General features: G+C 35.7%; 1 protein-coding gene and 1 long non-coding RNA gene across 2 annotated transcripts in view; one reads left to right on the plus strand and one right to left on the minus strand.

Annotated features, from left to right (window-relative positions):
* Positions 1-7,935: 7,935 nt before the first annotated feature.
* LOC141909338 (uncharacterized) lies at positions 7,936-12,230 on the plus strand. The gene is made up of 3 exons (XR_012619692.1): positions 7,936-7,959; positions 8,058-8,126; positions 12,174-12,230. It is a non-coding gene; the product is annotated as an uncharacterized LOC141909338 (long non-coding RNA).
* Positions 12,231-13,101: 871 nt separating this feature from the next.
* LOC141908631 (E3 ubiquitin-protein ligase LRSAM1-like) overlaps positions 13,102-21,033 on the minus strand; it is a 65,273-nt gene continuing 57,341 nt past the window's right edge. The window contains exons 19-21 of the mRNA XM_074798741.1: positions 16,685-16,804; positions 15,250-15,348; positions 13,102-15,099 (exon numbers count right to left, since the gene is read on the minus strand). Of these exons, the coding sequence (XP_074654842.1) occupies positions 14,956-15,099; positions 15,250-15,348; positions 16,685-16,804 (363 nt within the window). The 3' untranslated portion in view covers positions 13,102-14,955. The remainder of the gene's footprint in view (positions 15,100-15,249; positions 15,349-16,684; positions 16,805-21,033) is intronic.

Below are 21,033 nucleotides of genomic sequence, written 5' to 3' on the forward strand. Positions count from 1 at the left end.
TCTCACTACTTTTGTCTATCTATGCGGAGCAATTAAATTGTCCAGATAAGTCATTTCGGATTCTAGATATTCATTATTTTAATTTATTTATTTTTTTAAATTTAATCAACAATTTCTAAATCATGATGACCATCTTCATTTTTTCCATGATATATTATTTTAAATCCTTCTAAATCTTTTAATTCCTCTGTACTCAATGAAACCCATTTATCAGGTAAAAATACTTTAAATTCTCGTGATGTACTAACGTTGCAGTAGCCTAAATTCGCTGATACTTTCTCTCCATATTTAGTTTTTATCTTTTCTAATTTCAATATTTTTTGTTCAATTTCTTTTGTAACATCCACTAACTTTTTTATTTCAAATTGTTTTTTTACTGGTTTAATTCTGTTATTTATTGTTACTAAGAATGCTTTTCTATCTCCCATTTATAAGGAAAAAAAATTAATTGTGGTGATGAGTGGTGTGTCGACCGCACGACCTCTGATCTGAAAACGCCATTACCTAATTACTACCACCTACAATAAAATAATAGATAATTTTACTTTTTAAATATTTTTTTCTTTTTTATCTTTAAGTCATTTTCAAATTCTAATATTTGTTTTTCCAAATATAATTTTAATTTAGTTTCATTTATATCATGACACCATCAACTAACACCATCAACTTTATCATCCATTTATTTAGCAAAGAAATTACTAATTAGTAAATTTTTATGCTACAAATATAACAATAACAGTTCCACCTAAAATCCATATTATTTCATATTTCTGTTGTTCTTTACTTGGGGTATAATAATCTGATAATTTAGGTTTGTATAGATGTAATTTTTCTTTATTGGTTACCGCGTTATATAAACTCATTGCATCATCAACTGATTGAAAATCTCTATGCAAAATCTTCTGATCATATAATTCTTTGTTAATATAATCCATGTAATTTTGTCTCTTTTCTCTATATTCTTCTGCTGCTTTATTGTATTTCTCTAATAATAATGACCCATTTTTATCAATATGCTTAAATGAATAAACCACCACCAGTAAATGCTAAAGCGTTTACAATTGCCGATCCTATAATAGTTACAATTGCCGATGCCATTTATTTAGCAAAAAATATGCATTTATATAGGAGGAATATATTTTTGTTTTTCCAAATAATCAATAGTTAAATTGGATAAAGTAACTGCTAACGTTAATTTTAAAATACCATTTATATCAAATCTATCAACATTAACACTTCCCATTTTAAATACTTTTTTTAATACCATTGAATAACCAACAGTTCCAACTGATAATAATGCTCCATTATATAATCCAGTTATTATCCACTTCTGATCCGCCATTTATTTAGAAAAAAAAATTACTATCTTCAAAATATTCAGTTATCTTATTTGAAAGGCTGAATCCAAGAACATGTCTATCGAACTTTTGAGCCCATACATCTACTTTTACTTAGTAGCCACTTGAGAACAATAAGCAATTAACGATATCGGCTACTTTTCCAGTAGTATACATTTCAAAACAGTCACTCTGAAATTGTATTCCTTTCGATTCGATTGGTGTTATATAGTGGCTGTTTCGAAGAGTCTACTATAGAAAAGTTAAAACATCTGGTTTCGATAGTGCACACTAGCAGTAGAGGTGACTGTAAAACCACCCGTCTGTAAACAGTGACTTTGTGATAGTAACTCCTACCATATCAGCTACTCTCAAAACACATCGTTCCTAAAAGTCAACTATTGAAAAGTGACCATTTTGAGATTCCCTGTTATAAATACACTGCAGCAACATATGCTTCAGATTTGCAGTGATACGTGACAATATAAACATACTCAGAAACTATAGTGAAAACTCTACTCACTGACACGCTATAGTCTTGGGTATAGTTCTATTTAGAGTGACTCAGTTAAGATCTGAAGATAGTGAAGATACTCTTTGAGGATGTGAAATGTAAATGTAATGAGCGATTCCCAACTCTAACCAATTAAAGTCGTGATTGGAGTTAAATTTGTTTACAAATTGTCAATAGTTATGTAGTTTCAAGACAAATCGAAATTTTCTTCTTTTCATGGCGATATAATTAAATTAAGAATTCAATTCTAACAAATGCAGCTATTTCATAGCATAGGTCTGCATTTATTTTTCATTTAAATTCTTGAATTAAAAGTGCAATCATACATACCTCTCATTATTGAAATGGTAGTTTTCAGCGGGAGCCTGGATTTCTTTCTATCTTAAATTACAATGTGCATTTCGGAGTGTTCGAATTTGCCTGAATTCTAATTTCGCTGAATCATTGATTTTTTCTTTAACAAATCCGTGGGGATTTTAAACATTCTAAAGAAATCATCTAAAATGAGCCCAAATTTGATCGAATTTAATAGCAATAAGAAACTTTGTATGGTATTCAAGATTTCATTTTGATTACAGTAACGGCCTATGGTGATCATCACCGGGGTCATGAGTGAAGAACTCCCGTAATAGAATTTTAAATATGATAAAATTTGGTGAAACCGCAACGTTTCGACTGTTGACTAACAGCCATCATCAGATGGAATGTATGAAATGTAGGCATTCCTAAAACGGAGTGGTTTAACTTTGATAAATGTTATAATACTAAATTCTATTGTGGAATTTCTTCATTTATCTACAGTTAACGGATTAGAGTATTTGATTCTACTTCTTCGGGTCCTGTAGTCGTTAAGGTCGAAAATTTTCGACCTTAACGACTACAGGATGGAAGCATGGAAGCAATTTACAACCATGTTGGTCGCTATGATAGAGATTCCCTGTATATCTGCACCTTAAATCGGTACCTCTGTTGGTTCTAGCCCGCATTTGCTTCCAAATTCAAGTATTGGTAACGTTATTCTTACTCTGAATGCACTTCTGTCGTCGAATATGGTGCCACATATTAGTAGTTATTATTTTACGACAATTTGTGAAAAAGAGGTTAGTTTGAAAAAACTGATAATTATCTTATAATTCAGCGATTCATTGGTTCTTCGATTCAGCGAAGTTCAAACATTGTACATTTTGGCGTATTATTTTATTGGCACCTTGAAATAAAGACAAATAGAGATATTGCGGTGCTAAGTTTATTACTAAGAGGTAAACTTTTGGTTCGTGGTCTTTTGGTGGCCAATGCAATTTGTTCATTCGTTCATCAATCACTGTCTAGTTAGCCAGTGTAAGTGACTTGCTGACCGTCTGCTGCTGCTGGGTTTTTGATAACCTATACAAACAATTTACCCAACAAAGTAGGAAAGTATGTGCAACTGAAATTGCAGCCTATCACATTTCTTTCACTTCTTAAGCCAAACGAAGTTTTCTCTATCAAATGAAATTGCTGATTTCAAAATTACGTGAACATCTCAACACCGCACTTTTATACGCTAATCGTGTGATCTTATATAATAAGTTTGTAATTACATTTCAACCAAACTGTATAATTATGAAATAAGATTTGATCAGGGAATCGCTTCTAGCAAGCGATAAAATATTCAATATTCATTAACGAACAAGCAGAGAACAGCGTGACAAAGTGAACATCACATGGATTACTTAAAAATCGTTTGTATCGAAATAAACAATAAATTTAAGGTTAATTTAGATAAGTATTTTAGATACATCTTTTCGGAATATTTTGCGTAGTCTTCATCCAGATAATGAGATAAATAGGACGTGATTAATTTTATGAACATATGATTTTATTTGTATATTCCTCTCTCATATATCCTTAAAAACAAACTAAGCCTAAAAGACAAATTTATTCTTTCATCTTTTGTTTTCTACAAAATCAAAGATTTATGAACGCACCAGAATGTTTTATAATTGCAAATGTAAAACATAAATTTTATCTTAAAATCTTAAAATTCTAAATTCATGGGCGGATTTAGACCGTGTCGAATTTCAAAGTGCCTTTTTATTCTTTTCTCTGTATCAAAATTTGTCGTTATAACCACCCGAGATACACAATAGATATTTTTCCTAGATATATAACCTGTTTCTTGACTTAATGCCTCTCAGGGATGCTCAAAAAAGCTCTAATGATAGTAAAATTTAAAAAAATATTGCTGATATGCCTTTCTGCCCTAAATTAAAAATATATGCCCTTTTATTGGTCGTCATGGTCACAACATGCCCCTGGATCCGCCCCTGAAATTAGGACTGGCACTATACAATATGTATTAGTATTAATGGATTTAATCCATGATGATGTTATATAAATGTATAGTTTTCCTATTGGATATTGCCATTTTGTTAAGCGTAATATAAATTTGCGGATTCTTAGCTACTCAAAAAACTTAGATTTTCTATTCACAGAACTGTATTCAAAGCATACAGAGTTCATTTTCATATATTTCAGTTATTATTCTTTTAATATCATCAATGATAAAATCTTCATCTAATTCATAAAATCTTAAAGATTCTCTAATTAAATTAGTAATCTTTTCTACATTAAAAGTTTCTTTATCTATTGTTTTTTCATAGTCAAATGTTGTTTCATTAGAAAATGCAATATTTTTAATATGCGTAATTACATCAGTACTGTTAAATTTCATTTCTTTCTCATGTTTAAAATCGAATCCAAAACATATGCTCGGCCCAACAGTTATATTCATTTATATAGTGAAAAAAATTACTCTCGACATCTTATGATTAATTCATAAATTATAGGAAAATTATTTAAATCAATTTAATATCCATTATGATTTCTAATTTCTAATCTAAAATTATTGAATTGAGGAATACAAGGTTTAAAATCACATTCTGTTAAATTATAATTTATTTGAGTTCCAAATTGTTTAACATTTTTTAGCGGTAAAATATTTAATACTAGATATATCTAATACTAGAACTACAAATTGTTTCTTTAGTTGCTTCGAAAGTTTTTGTAGGATCGATTAAATTGCGATAAATATAAAAGTATGTAAAAGGTATTATATTTGAGATGCCTTCTGCGTTTCCAGTAACTGTAAGCGGTTTAATTCCTAACATTTTAGCCATTGGTTTGTTTACCATAAATTTATGTTGTTCATTAGATATCTTTATTCTTATTTTATTAGCACTATCAATTTTAGTTAATTTAATTTCAAATACAGAAGTGCACCCGATTTTCAACCGAGCTCTTCTATTAATTTCCTGCGCTAATGATTCTAAATTATATAATCCTGGTTTTGAAAATAGATGAAAACATTTATCTTTATTTCTCATATAAATCATAAACCCTCTATGTTCAAAAGTTTTATCCGATATATTATAGAAAGAATTACATAAACTTACATTTACTAATTTTAAATCAACACAATTCTTAAATTCTCTATCTAATTGTACTAGTGAATTATGTGATTTATAATTTATAAGTCTTCTTGAATCAACAAATATTCTGTATTCTTTTAATTCTACCATTTATTTTACATATTTTATTCGAAATCTATTTCATGGTGCCCTTTTTCATTCTTACATTTGTATATGAAATAGAAATCACCAGAACATAATTCTTCTAAATCTTCACTTGATAGTCTATAAAATCTATCTGGTAAATATGTTCTGAATTTATATGTATTTCCCTTTAATCCTTCATATTCCAAGTGGATAACTAATTTATCTCCATATTTGTTAGTAACTGTATCAATATTTGTAATTAGATATTTCTTATGAATTGTTAATTCTGTTAACTTCTTAAATTTATAATCTACAGATTTTACATTTGTAGTATCTTTGATTCTATCTAAGAATTCACTTTGTACTTGTTTACTCTCCATTTTAATAACATATTTTTTATTAACATTTATTTTAGAAGTTATTAGATTAATATTTTAAGAGTATGTTGCAGACTGACAACATGAAAAGATAAATGCTGCGGCGTAATTTCAAACTGGTGTTTATTACCGTTTTCTACAATACAAATTAACATTTCTCATTATATAAATATGTCATAAATGCAATAACTGAATTACAGAATTAATGTACTTGTATATATGTACTTACAAATCATACGCCTAATCGCCAACATGACATTCGGTGAGTAACATACAGAGTATTACTACTGGTGACATATCAGTACCTGTTTATATACTAGTCAAACCGTCACACACAGTGAGCGGCTTAGGATAAGCTATTGTGAATACAATACATGCCTTGATATTACAATAATCCTACATAGAAAACTACAAACTGGAATAACATGATAATACTCTAAATATAAAATCTAACAGAGTAATAGGGAATAAGTTGTTCTAGATTAAAGGTTGAGAGGTTGAGTGAGTAGAAAATGAAATGAGTGTGCGAGAATCTATTTTTCATTTTTTATGAACTCGACCTTTCGACCTTTGATCTAGAACAACTTTTTCCCTATTACTATGATAGATTTATATTTATCGGTGGTAAAACGGTGGAGACGAATAGCAGACGACTATTTAGTAGGGACTTAGAGCCTACAGCCCATGAGGAGGGAGAATCTATGGCTAAGGGAATATTTGATAATATGTGCTTTAAACTGGAAGAAAACAGGGAAAAAATTTAAACTAAGTTTTTTAAAATTATTTTGAGTATTTCCTACATTAAACCTCAGAAGGACTGCAGAAAAAAATAAAAAAGGAGTGAAAATTGTGATGAATTTGATTCAAATGATGAGAGAAATGAAAAAATTTACAAGATTGAACATTGAGATGAACAAAAATTTGTACAAGTTGCTAGATTGCAAACCAAGACGTACATGACAAAAAGATTTATTACTTTTGAAAAATTGTGATGAAAACAGGGAGGACTTTTTTTTTAATAAGATGATTTTGGCAGAATTCTGGGAGGCCGATCCAAGTAAGGTTAAATCATACATTCTATACAAATTCTTTGTATGTTATTTCCAGAAGGAAAAAAAAGTCGTTCAATATGGGGCGATGACACGAATAGACCTACATGGTGGCCTGAAGACATTCCTTTCGTCAGCCCTAGTGCTATACAAGGTACTTATATATTAGGAATTATAATGAATGTGTATAAACATACGTAATATACATTTTGCGCATAAGAAGCTAATCATTTCACAACTAGAGACAATAATTTCACAATAATTTTTCTTTTCAATTTCGTGACGACAATTTGTTGCAGTCACTGATCATGGACACGGACCAGGGAAACTTACTTGGATACTAGATTTATATATTTAAACATTTTACATATACAATGATCCATAAATATATAAATTTTCAAATATTGCACTTTCAGGACCACTAAATAGCGACGACGACGACGACGACGACGACGACGACGACGACGACGACGACGACGACGACGACGACGACGACGACGACGACGACGACGACGACGACGACGACGACGACGACGACGACGACGACGACGACGACGACGACGACGACGACGACGACGACGACGACGACGACGACGACGACGACGACGACGACGACGACGACGACGACGACGATGATGATACCGAGACTAGCCCGGAACGAAGGGATGATAATGATGATACCGAGACTAGGCCGGAACAAAATGATGATGATGATACCGAGACTGGCCCGGAACGAAATGATGATGATGATACCGAGACTGGCCAGGAAAGTCCAACAGTCGTGTATCTCAAAGCTGCACAAGAATGTAAGTTGGACACATACTTGATGAAAAAGGACTTCCGGGAGATAGATAATATTTGTTATTTATTCTGTAAATTACAGACATGAAAAATATGTGGCAACACAAATAGATTCGAAGCAACAACAAACTTTGTCCATATGATCACCAAAACTGGCAAAAGGATCAGAGTTAGAGAGTTATGGACAATTGGCAATATGCTGTCAGATGAGGTAAAGAATACAAATACAATGGTTCAATTAATCATATACAGTTTCAATTATCATGCAGTTTCAATAGAGATTTTTTATTTTGATTTGTCCAGATTATTGATACTACAATGGAGGCGATGTTGATTCACCATAATGTGAGTACCGAGTAGAAATATTTATTTGCATTATTCAATCAATGGGTAAAATATTGTGGTACATTATAATTGTACATTGATCATCCTGTTCATTTCAGTGTCCGATTGAATACATACCCTGTGCTACAATGAAGTTATTGATGGAGGAGCCAATGGCAGTTAAAGATGTAAGGTTGCACTTGAATATGGCATTAAATGCAAAAAACGCCCAACAGATTAAGATTCCCATTTTATTTACCAAGGCAGGTTGGAAAATACATATATGTCTATCCAAGAAACAAAAAATACTATTTGTGTTTTTCAGTATGACTTGGCAAGCCCAAAATTGATGGGTATTTATAACATGGGTGGAATGCATTGGGTATTGATATATGTAAATGTAGATGGTAAAATAATATACTACATCAATCCACTGGGAGAAACTGAAACAGCTACGAAGAAAATGTATCATTCTTGGCTGTAAGTTCTAAGTGTGAAATTGATTATGTAAAAAATTCAAAAATTGTAGAAAAAATCAAGGCACAAGATTTTTTAATCCAAATTTCATGCGTGTTTTAAAAATTTTGTAAATGTTAGAGAAACAAATCTTAACCGAAACAAATGGAAAATCAGGACAATTCCACATACTAAGCAGCAGGATAGCACGTCATGTGGACTTCTATGCCTTGCTGTGAGTAGCAAAAAAAATTCGATAACTCCTTTAAAATTATCACTGATAGTTTCTTTAATTTATAGGTCTTCGCATTACCTGAAATTCTCTTCTTTCAGTTCGCTGAAGGTCTAATATGCGAAACCTCGCTAGAGGATTTTGAATCATCTAGTTCTGGAATCGAATCTATGCAAGAACAAGTGCTGGAAATTCTCCATAGTGTATGCGGTAGGTACTCTTCTATCAGTTGATCAAAGTGCAAGTTGTTGGTGGTCAAGATACATCTGAAATAAATGAAATAAATGAAGTGAACAATATATATATTTCTATAGATACAGAAATAATAAAAATGGTATGCCGGTTGTGTGGCCAAAAGGAACCAGCTGATGACAAACTTAAAAGAATTCTCTGGGTAAGATTTACAAAAAAAGCTGTTAATAATCGCTTATATCATTATTACCATATTCTGATCAGATTATTGGATTATCTCTTTTTAAGGAAGGATGTGAGAGGTGTGAATTCTTTTGGCTGCACAGGCAGTATAACAAGAAGGGTAAAGGAAGTTGCCGATTGAGAAGAGGTGTTTGTCCAATTTGTGCACTGTGTTTTGTATTTTGTGAATAGACAATTCGAAATATATTTTATACTGTAATCGTTTTTCTCTTACATTGGATTTTAAAACATTACCAACTCATTCAGACTCGCACTTATTAAGTTCAAGTTGGTCGGTCAAGGTTTACTGTATTTTTGGTGATAGGAGTTAGATATTTTCTTATGTTTATATTATCAAAAAAGTCAAAATTCAGCAAAATATCCCTCCGGATTGTTGATGTAATCAGATAAATTTTTACAACCCTGGGGACTTTGACTGGACATTATCTGGTATATTTACATACCTGGGGCTGATATCTACATTAACAACCCTAGGGACCTTAACTGGACATTATCTGGCATATTAACATCCCTGGGGTTGATATTTACATTAACAACCCTGGGGACCTTAACTGGACATTATCTGGCATATTAACATCCCTGGGGTTGATATCTGCATTAACAACCCTGGGGACCTTAACTGGACATTATCTGGTATATTAATATCCCTGGGGTTTGATATTTACATTAACCACCCTGGGGACCTTAACTGGACATTATCTGGAATATTAACATCCCTGGGGTTTGATATTTACATTAACAACCCTGGGGACCTTAACTGGACATTATCTGGCATATTAACATCCTTGGGGTTTGATATTTACATTAACATCCCTGGGGACCTTAACTGGACATTATCTGGTATATTAACATCCCTGAAGTTGATATCTGCATTAACAACCCTGGGGATTTTAACTGGATATTATCTGGCATATTAACATCCCTGGGGTTGATATTCACATTAACAACCCTGGGGACCTTAACTGGACATTATCTGGCATATTAACATCCCTGGGGTTGATATCTGCATTAACAACCCTGGGGACCTTAACTGGACATTATCTGACATATTAACATCCCTGGGGTTTGATATTTACATTAACAACCCTGGGGACCTTAACTGGACATTATCTGGCATATTAACATCCCTGGGGTTTGATATTTACATAAACAACCCTGGGGACCTTAACTGGACATTATCTGGTATATTAACATCCCTGAGGCTGATATCTGCATTAACAACCCTGGGAACCTTAACTGGATATTATCTGGCATATTAACATCCCTGGCGTTGATATTTACATTAATAACCCTGGGGACCTTAACTGGACATTATCTGGTATATTAACATCCCTGGGGCTGATATCTGCATTAACAACCCCGGGGACCTTAACTGGACATTATCTGGCATATTAACATCCCTGGGGTTGATATCTGCATTAACAACCCTGGGGACCTTAACTGGACATTATCTGGCATATTAACATCCCTGGGGTTTGATATTTACATTAACAACCCTGGGGACCTTAACTGGACATTATCTGGCATATTAACATCCCTGGGGTTGATATTTACCTCCCTGTTTTCATCACAATTTTTCAAAAGTAATAAATCTTTTTGTCATGTACGTCTTTGTTTGCAATCTAGCAACTTGTACAAATTTTTGTACATCTCAATGTTCAATCTTGTAAGTTTTTTCATTTCTCAGAACGACCGCCATATTCGAAGAGAGAGGGCAGCACCGCCTTCCCCCGTTTTCCGCTACAGAAGTTTGTTTCGACTGATTGCAATCCAGCCGATGATTGTACTCGCGGCCTAAGCGGTTCAGAATTAGAGATTTCCCATAGGAGGTTTGATGGTCCAGATTTTCTAGAACAGTCCGAAAATAGTTGGCCTTCCCAGACACAAGTTTTTCTATTTCCGACGCTGATGAAAATGTACGAGCTGTTAGATCAGTGAATAAAGTTTCATCGCTCTCATCAAATATATCTGAGAGGGTTGTTGATTTGCATGATTTAATTCAGCCAGAAAACTTTTCGCTTTGGTATATCCCTTGTTGCGCCGAGCTGCTTGGATCGTACCAGCAGAGAAGAATTTTGCTTCTGCAGTTGCTAGATTAGGATTTAAAGCCATAAAATCTAGTACTTTGCTTCCAGAGGAACTACAGTTTGCAGAAGGTTGCTTAATAGCTAAAGTTCAAAGGGAGGATTTTTCTGAGGATTATATCTGTATTAAAGAGGGCAGGCTAATGGAGCGTAGCTCATTACGTTGTGTTGATCCGTTTTTTGTCGGTAATTTTATACGTGTCGGTGGGCGCATCTACAGCGCTCCCTATGTACCCATATAGAGGCTAGACACAAGATTATTCTTCCATATAGTCACGACATTACGTACTTGTAGTGCAAAAAGAACATCTTTTGAATTTTCATGCCAGACCTGAGCACATAATATCATTGATAAGACAAAAATATTGGTCAATTAAAGCCAGATAAGTTGCTAAGCGAATTATTTCATAGTGTTTCGGTTTCGTCGTCGTTCAGTTAAGCTAAAAGTTACAGCGAACTTATCAGTTTGTCGTATAACGAGTCATTGTAAGCTTTTCTATTTTTCAGAGGTTGACTATTTCGGGCCTCTGCAAGTAAAAAGAGGTCGATCTATAGTTAAGGTTTGAGTGTGCCCTTTTACTTTCTTGATAAAGTGCCGTACACTTAGACTGGCCTAGCTGATGTGTTGGATACTGATACATTTTTGATGGTAGTTCGTAGGTTCATTGGCCGTCGAGGTCAGCCTTGCGAAATTTATAGTGACAATGGTGGGGGACTGATAGGGAGTTATATAAATGAATGTTTAATTCAGTGGAATTAGTCACGAATTTCTAATTTTTGTCTTGAAAGAGGTATTAAGTGGGTTTCTAATCCACCCTGTGCTCCGCATTTTGGTGGAGCTTGGGAGCGATTAGTGAGAACAGCTAAGAACGCACTTAAATCAGTTTTGAAGGGTCAATCATTCCATGAAAATGTATTACGAACGACACTTATAGAAGTGGAGGCTGTAATAAATAGTCGTCCGTTGACTTATAATAGTTCTGATCAACACGATTATACCCTAATTACTCAAAATCACTTTCTTCAAGGAGGTGCCTCCTATGTGCTCATCAAGGAGTGTTTCATGAATGAGAGATTAACAGTCGCAAACGATGGAAACAGTGCCAAGTTCTGGCTGATCTTGTGTGGCGACGATGATTGTCACATTATTTGCCGAAGTTAACTGCGAGCGGCAAGTGGTTAATTGAAAATTAAAATGTAGCAGTAGGAGATTTAGTTCTGCTCGTTGATGAAGATGCTCCCAAGGACCAATGGTCTCTAGGGCTTATTGTCAATGTATACCTAAGTGTTGCTGATGGCCGTGTCCGCACAGTAAAGGTAAAATCAGCATCAGGAGAGTATGTACGTCCGGTATCGAAATTACGTGTTCTGGAGGAAAGTATTGAATGAATGAATATTGTATTGAAATTAAATGTTGTTCGATGATTTATATAAATAATATTTTCTTATTGACACCGTAATATTACGGACGTCAAGGAGGTGCCATGTAGGAATTTATGTATGAAGTTAAATTTGTGTTTCCTTTACCGATATTGTTAAAGTTGTGTTTTAGTACTGTTGCATTTGTATAAACTACTTTCCTTAAATCCTTCGCGCTTCGCTTCACGTATGATTAAATAGATTTAGTAAACCATGAACTTCTATCTGTATTCATTTTCTGGGCATTTCTGTAAATGCACAGTTCTATTCTGTCATTCGTATTAGACGTATGCCAGCACTACGTTATGGCTGGAAATAGCAATTGTAAGTTATCAAATTATCACAATTATCCGCAAATTCTATTGTATTGTTACTCATTTAGTTGTTCTTTGTTTTGTAGCAAACCGGTACTCGTTACTTTGCAGCCGTAAATAAAATCCGTAAAGTTATTCCGACGTCGTCGTTAAGTCATTTTTTGTAGATCGTAGTTGCTGACAAGTAATCCATAAGACAAATATACGGTTTACTAAATTACGTTACTCTCAAGGCAAGAAGCGTTTATTTCAAACTACTCAATACAGGATTTTGCTGTCTAAATAACTTCCACTAAGATAATTGAATTTACTTTTTCCTTTAGTAATAACGTTAAATAGTTCAGTTCCCATAATTAGTTTATCGTGGCGATTCCAGGATCAAGCATGTAAGGACAAAGATTGGAATTAAAATGATGCAAAATGCACATGCATACAGGTACATGAATTCTCATTTGAACATGTATATATTACAATTTTAGTATTATACAGTATATATAAATGTAAGACAATATTCAGTACAAAACAGCAGTAACAATACATTAATATGATTTAAATATCGAATACTAATACCAGTATGCTATTTTCACCAATAATTCTACATGTAGTTTCTATGCTCGTACTGCTTGATGTACTGTGGTTGTGCCATACATCGAGGAGTGATTGTAATTTGACATAAGAAAAAGGGTTAAGAAGGTTCCATAAAAGATGGCGGCCCCTTAGATCCCCTTACATCTCATCAAATCGACAACAAGTGATTGGATCTATAGCCACTTACAGGAAAACATGGTTCCTTGAAAAGATTCAATCATTAGTAGGCAAGATGATTGGGGGGGGGCGACTATCTCGTATCACAACCACCTTTCGAAGGATAGGCCTTGTTCCAATAAGCAAGGGTAAATTTTCTTTCAGATGTGCTCTGATTGGCCTATCGAACCCTAATGCTTGTGGAAGAAGATTAAGAGAAAAAAGTTGATAATTTAGCCAGACTCGCTGGCCAGCATATTGCTAGCGTAACGTCTACAGGTAGATCACCACTAAACCACCGATGCTCATGGAATCCTACTGAATGTTTTAACTCAACCCTAACTGACCCTAACCCCCCTCCTAAATATAATTCGAACATTTTGACCCTTTGGTCAAATTTCACCTCACAGTGGAAGCTGGTCCAAAGGTTTATGAAATCATGCATTGCAATTGCTTCATCAATATAGCATTGTCAAGTGGTATGAGTGCGTGGCTGCACAGCCAAAGCATCAGAGGAAATAACTGAGACCTTTGCCTACTCTGACCATGGACTATTAAATGAGTCTTTACTGACTACATTGGTGAACATGTGAAATGCATTTAGCTGACAATTAGACTCTTCATAAACCATTGTCGATGTAACAGTCAAGTATACTCAAGTCCTTTTAATTTCTGTTACAATTCCTTTGATCGTACATACTTTTATCACATCAGTTATAAGCAAAGTTTAAGGTAAATAAATTTCTGAATATAGATTTTACATTTAAGATTAAAGAATCAAAATATTTTGGCATTTATCCTCTCAAGGGTACATGTAGTGTAGTGGTCATCATTACACGGCCTTGGGGATTTATTCGCCTTTCCCACCTTGTCATACTTTCAATCATCTTATAAACAGGTTTTTCATGTTCGCAGTATAATAAGTTATAACTAATTCAAATTGCACATACATAAAAAAAATAATTTGGCGAACCTAAGCATTCACATTCATACAATTGTGATTCCTTAAATTCATTTTAAAAGTGCTTGACAAAATTATACTCAGAATGATTATCATTTACATATGGAATTCATAAATTACATTTGTACATGTACATGATTTAAAAATAGTTTCATATCTTAACAGGTAGCTTGTTGCTGACCCATGTACATATATAGCTCTGGGTCATAGCATGACATTAAGATATCTAAATAGATATTCAGTAGAAAACTTAATCTGCATCACTCAGGACGAAAATCATATTCCACACACATTCAAGTATAAATGGACTGAAATAATGTCAGGATCAAAATCCGGATTAAATTTATCCATTTTTCAACTGAAATTAATTTTTTACTGATCACTATCACCGTCAGTCGTTTGACTCAGCCAGACTCTTTGCGTTATCACTGTCCTACATAATGGACATTGTTTTACGGGTTCAGCACATTCAGCACAGCAGCACACATGTCCACACATTAAGAAAACCACATTCGACTGAAAAACAAAGCTATCATGGTTGATAAGCCCACTTGCGATTGGCAGTGTTATGTAGACATACATGGCTTTTGAGCAACTGGCCCCGGGCGCCTGTTCAGAAGAGTCTTGTCTAAGCAAAAATGCAAAATTGGAATTGAAGACTATTACCTCATTTTCCATACAAATTACACATTCAGTTGTTATGCGAGCTGTAATGAGACTTTCAGTGTCAGGTGGCGCAGTAGGTTCAGGGGCACTGGCTCCCTCCTATAAAAGAATAAAGATCCTAATTAGTGCGGTGGATGACACAGCTTTCATAGACTTTCATCACAATGGATCATCATATGGTTCATCTACCCTGAAGTGCGATGTTGCCCCATATTCATAATGTAGTTAACATATCTATGGAAGCATGCAAGCACATGAAAAACATTGTGAAACTTAAGGTAATCTGATCTCTATAACAGGAGTGCTGCAGGGGTTCACAAGTATTGTAATAGTAATTTAGTTTCGATAGCCCCCTTTCCACTGTGAGATACAATGTTCAACAGCGCTTCCAATTAAGTTGGTACCAGAGATGAGAACGCCGACCTATAAAATCCGCGGTTTTTTTCTTGAGTTACACACGTGAACTAGCTGGCGGCTACAACGTTAGCACTTGTGAGTGCCGAAGGTGAAAAGCTATTTGGGGGGGGGTTTGGGGGTCCTCCACCATGAAAATTTTAGAAATTTAAAGCGTTTTCCGAGCACTGAGAGTGATCTTGAACCCATGAACGACTATTATATTTTGGAAGGTAATGGCAAGTTCCAATGTGGCACATCCTCATTCGATGACATTCAGCATCTCATGCATTACGGGTCGAGTAAATTATCGCATGAATTATCGCAGTTAAAATGCGCCCATGAGTGCTCACTAAAAATCATCACCCAGTAGTGTATAATATCTGATTCACGACGATAAGTAAAATAGGCATTGAACGCTTTTACGGTTTACCTGATGATTTTTGAGGTCATCTTTCCCTGGGGAAAAGTAACATCTGAGCAGCTGATAATAGCTCAGGCAAGGTACCCATTTATTCATGGGTGAGCAAAGGCAATGATGTGAGCAGATGGCAAGTGTCTTGCCCTAAGACACTACGGTAATGTACAAGGTTCAAACCACAACCTGGCTTCCCAGAGTTTAATGCTCAACCACTCGTCCACACTGCTCACACAAGTAGTAGTACATTTAAGTCTCACGATGCCATCCAGGGACAGATCCAAGGGGGTGCAAAGTAATGAACGGAGCATATATACTAAAAAGGGCAAACTAAGTATTCAGCAACCAAAAGAAGAGTCTCGAACATTTTGAAATTTCAGTGCAATTTCATACAATTTCTAGGTACTCAAGGGACATTAAAGAGAATATAAGCTAAATCTTGTTCTGTCGACTGCTATCTTATTCATTGTGGGTGGAAAAATTGCCCTGAAAGATAGTGCTATTGTATTTTCATTAAGGGAACGGGAGAAGTGCAACTGCCCCTGCCATCAATATTTCAAAACCCTGCAAAGGAGCATTACATTAATGAACATTAGAATGTAATAGTATGTACAAAATACTAACTTCCTCTTTGAGTTTGTCAGAGTCCAGATCGTTAAGCTTATTTTCCTTTTTCTCTGTATCAACAAAGTCTCGAATTCGCTGCAGTATGGTTTTGCGTAAACCAAGCTCATGAACACCAATCTGAAACAACCAAAAGAGCATATGTTTTTAAGATATCAATGAAATATCAGGAGTAAAAACTCAAGGATACCTTTCCATATTTCTGCGGTGAACATTATTATTAACTGGCAGTTCATTGACACACATCAACTAAAACAATTAAGGACCATTGATAATTGGTCCGGGAGCATAGGTCAGCCTTGCACAACGCAATTGTCACGTAACCTTGCAAGTGAGGGGTAAGTTGGTATCAAGGCAATTGTCAGCGACTGTGTGCGACAAAAGTGTCTGCCAGTTGCAAGAGCGTGTAGGTCGAAGGGATGCAATCCGCGATTCTAGTTGTTACCGTATTTTCCGCCAAATAAGCCGATTTTCTAGCCTTAGAATTTGCCCCCTTAAAATTGGGGTCGGCTTATTCGCCGGTAATATCTTAACCCTGAAAGTTACTTAGCAAATTTATGCCAGCGACTACTCCGAGCAATGCCGTCAGAGTCTGTGTACCTCACCTATATGATTGATCGAACCAACAGTCATTAGAGTGAGGATATATATGATACCAGGTAAGTATGATATATTACCAGATAATTTTATTTATCTTATGTGTAAATAAATAAAGAGACTTTGTCATAAAACATCTTTGGAGGATAAACTGCCAATGATCGGTCTTGTCATCCTCAGATCGGCAATGTTTTGGTGGGAAAATGAAAACCTTAACCTGGAACGACGAAAGAAGACTAAGAGCCACTGTTGAATTTGAATAGAAGTTATTCATTTAATTACAAATTAGCACCCGTTATACACTATGCACTAAATCATGGATAAATATAATGGATAATAAAGGCATTGAGAAATAATATACACACAAGCACAACAATTCAATGAGATCATGAATAAAGATAGAAATCGGCGATAAAGGCATCTTGATAATTACTATACATACAAGCACAGAACAATGCACCATAATGGAATTAGCAATACCGGTAGTTTAAAAGCTGTCGAATTCAAATCGTCTGATTTCCCGAATAATCGCTCCCAATCATCCGCAGAAACACAGTCATCATCGGATTATTAATCAATTCGTTGAGCGGAATATCATCTTCTGCGTCAAACTCATCATCCGCCCAGATGATATCATCCTCTGTACAGTCCAGAGCATTAGAGATACAGCCATTTTTGAACGATTCCTTAACCGTTTCTACTTTAATTTCGGTCCAGACTTTTAAAACTCATTCGCACATGGTTGCCAACGGAGCGGAGCGCATATTTCCAGCAGGCGTAAATGACTGGTCACCGGACACCATCCACTGGTTCCAGCAACAACGTAAATTGTCTTAGAATAGCTTATTTAGTGAAACATCGAGCGGCTGGAGTACAGATGTTAGTCCTCCCGGAATGACCGCAATATCCGTGTTTGTATTTCGCAGCGCCAATCTAACATGATTGCACAAGTGCGATTTAAACATATTCCACACCAAGGATTTTTCTTTCAGCAACCCCCCTGGTCGTCTGCACCACACTTCGTTAATCCATTTAACGCACCCAGTATCGTCCATCCAGCCATTCTCCTGGCAGTGTATTATTTCTCCTTTCGGAAATTTTTCTTTTTCGGAAATGTTTTTCGTTTGAAAACGACCATCGGCGGTAGTTTTGTTACGTCTACCAAACAGCTTAAAACGACGGTAAAACGTTGTTTTTCGTGGTCAGACGTTTTCACCCACACTGTGTTTTCCCCACGTTGGTTAACAGTTTTATTTGACACCATATCGAAATAAACAGGGGTCGCGTCCATGTTGCCGATTATCTGTTTATCACCATTGCGTTTTCTGATGTTAATTATGAATCGCTGAAAATTCATTATCTTGTCGTCGAGATCTAAAATCTTTCGCATATTCGATCACGGTTACTGGTACTCTAAAATCCTTCGCATATTCTTTGTTCTTTTCTGCCCATTTTATGGCTTGGAGTTGGATCTGCTCCCTGGATACAACCAAACCAATCTGACGTTGTTCAGCTGTACACTTGGTGACTTCTTTTTCGAGTTCAGGCCATTTGGGTGGGTTCTTCTGATTGCATTTGATCGTCTTTTTCATGCTTTTTAGAACTGTTAAATTCTTCTTCCACTCCCGCACTTGCTTTTCGTTGACGCCAAAGTGTGCAGCAGCGTTAACGTTGGTCGTCTCCATAGCTAGATTTACAACTTTTAATTTGAAATCTGCATCATATCGCATTCTTTTCTTCGCTGGAGCCATCGTGAGTGTATTGTATGTAAACTGGAACTGATGATCGGCCTTAAAATTTTCAAATACCGGTATTTATACTTATTTGCTATGAATTAAATTACTGAGTGGAAATTCTGTGCACTGATTGGTTAATTACTGAGAATTTACTAATTTTTGAGAGATTTACGAAGTTAGTCATCGCCTTTGTTTTAATAGTGCCGGATCAGTGACAGGCAACTATAGCCTGAGAAATTAACATGGAATTACAGGAGATGCCCGCTTGGCTATTGAACCTAATTTGACCCGAATTATCGTGATCAAAGTTTTTCGTTGGTTCTTCAATCTGATAACAAAAAATACTGAAAATATACGGTCATGCACAAAATAAACAAACTATAATGCATAAAACAGTTTATAAACGGTAAAATGTATCTTATTAATCTTGCGGTAAGATAACAATGTTTCAATATATTGAATTTGAATGAAAAAGTTATGATTCCTGCACTGACACTGAAGAAGGCAACCTCGCCGAAATATTTGTCAATGGAGCGATCTAAGAAGAAACGACCACCAGCTGAGAAGACCAGCAAGGGCGGAGGACGCCCTGAGCGACATCAGCAACCCGGGATGTCGCCGAAAAACTACTACAGGGCTCTTCAAGTGGCGCACCACCTTGCCCAGTTGAGCTCTGGTCCCAAAGCGATTGGGAGGAAGAAGGACCATCTGAAGATGTTCCTGCGGCCGGCGGCTTGCACCGAAGCAGTAACGGTGCAGCTGCACGCTGCCGCGGACGTCTGGATGGAGACAGTCTTGAAAGAGCTGACCATTCATTATGCCGGCACATTTGTAGGGCTTATGAGTGATCCTCTGCCGGACTGTCTGTCAGCACAGGATGTCGCCCTGACATGGGCCCGTAAGAATTTCGGCTCCCGTTTGAGCCCCGGAACGGCCGAGTCGGCTTAATTGCCAGAAAATACGGTACATGGTTACTAAAAATGGCATCAGACAACAGAAAGATAGAACTTTTCGAATTCCTGGCAATTACAAGGGAAAAGTGGGTTTCTTACACTCAGAACAAACATAAAAACTTGCTCGTTGCTTTCTTCTGCGATTTCTACTACAGTGAATTCACTACTGTAAATTCTAATACAGGTTTCTTCTGCGATTTAGTGATAGGCTAATTAGTAGTACTCAAGACTTAAATCTAAAAGACTGGTCTTAATGGTCGAAGCAATATGAATACAAATGAGATAAAATTCCCGATAACAAATTTTGCGAATCCTTGAGAAAAATGATTTCTAAAGGTCTCTCATTACCATTGCAAGTTCCTATCCGATTATTTCTGAAAAAATTGCATCGCTCTCAGTCACAAGAGTGCATAGGTCTCATGTGCGAGTCATTGCAGCGGGCCTCGCTGGCAGTTGCAACCCGTCGCTGGCATTCGTAATGTAGCGATAGTCGCTATCGGTCACAGTGAATCGCGTAGCAGCGAGTCACAAGCCGTCGCAAGGCCGACTTAGAAATTAAAAGCATTTTCCGAGCACTTAGAGCGATCTTGAACGCATGAACGACTATTATATTTTGGAAGGTAATGGCTATTTCACATGTGGCACATCCTCATTCGATGACAATCAGCATCTCATGCATAATGGGTCGAGCCCTGAATTATTGTATCTAAAATGCGCCGATGAATGATCACTAAAATCATCACAGTGTATAATATCTGAAGAAACGTACGCTAGCGGCAGCAGTTGTAGGCCAATATACATTGCTACTGTTGCTGCGCGAGCGCATCTGCAAGCGATCGATAAAATACATACACATCATGGTAGATACAAATCAGTGTTGCAATGAATACGCATTAAAATGCAATACGCAACAATAAGTAAAACAGACGCTGAACGCTTTTACAGTTCACCCGATTACCAATACGCCAGGCCAGCTGAGACCATCATCCTATACTTAAACATCATTTTTGGACTATTTGGAAAATTATATTTTTCAATACCGAAATTAAAGGCTTTCAAGGAT

The sequence above is a fragment of the Tubulanus polymorphus genome, chromosome 7 (assembly GCF_964204645.1).
Source record: "Tubulanus polymorphus chromosome 7, tnTubPoly1.2, whole genome shotgun sequence".
In the NCBI taxonomy this organism is placed as follows: domain Eukaryota; kingdom Metazoa; phylum Nemertea; class Palaeonemertea; order Tubulaniformes; family Tubulanidae; genus Tubulanus; species Tubulanus polymorphus.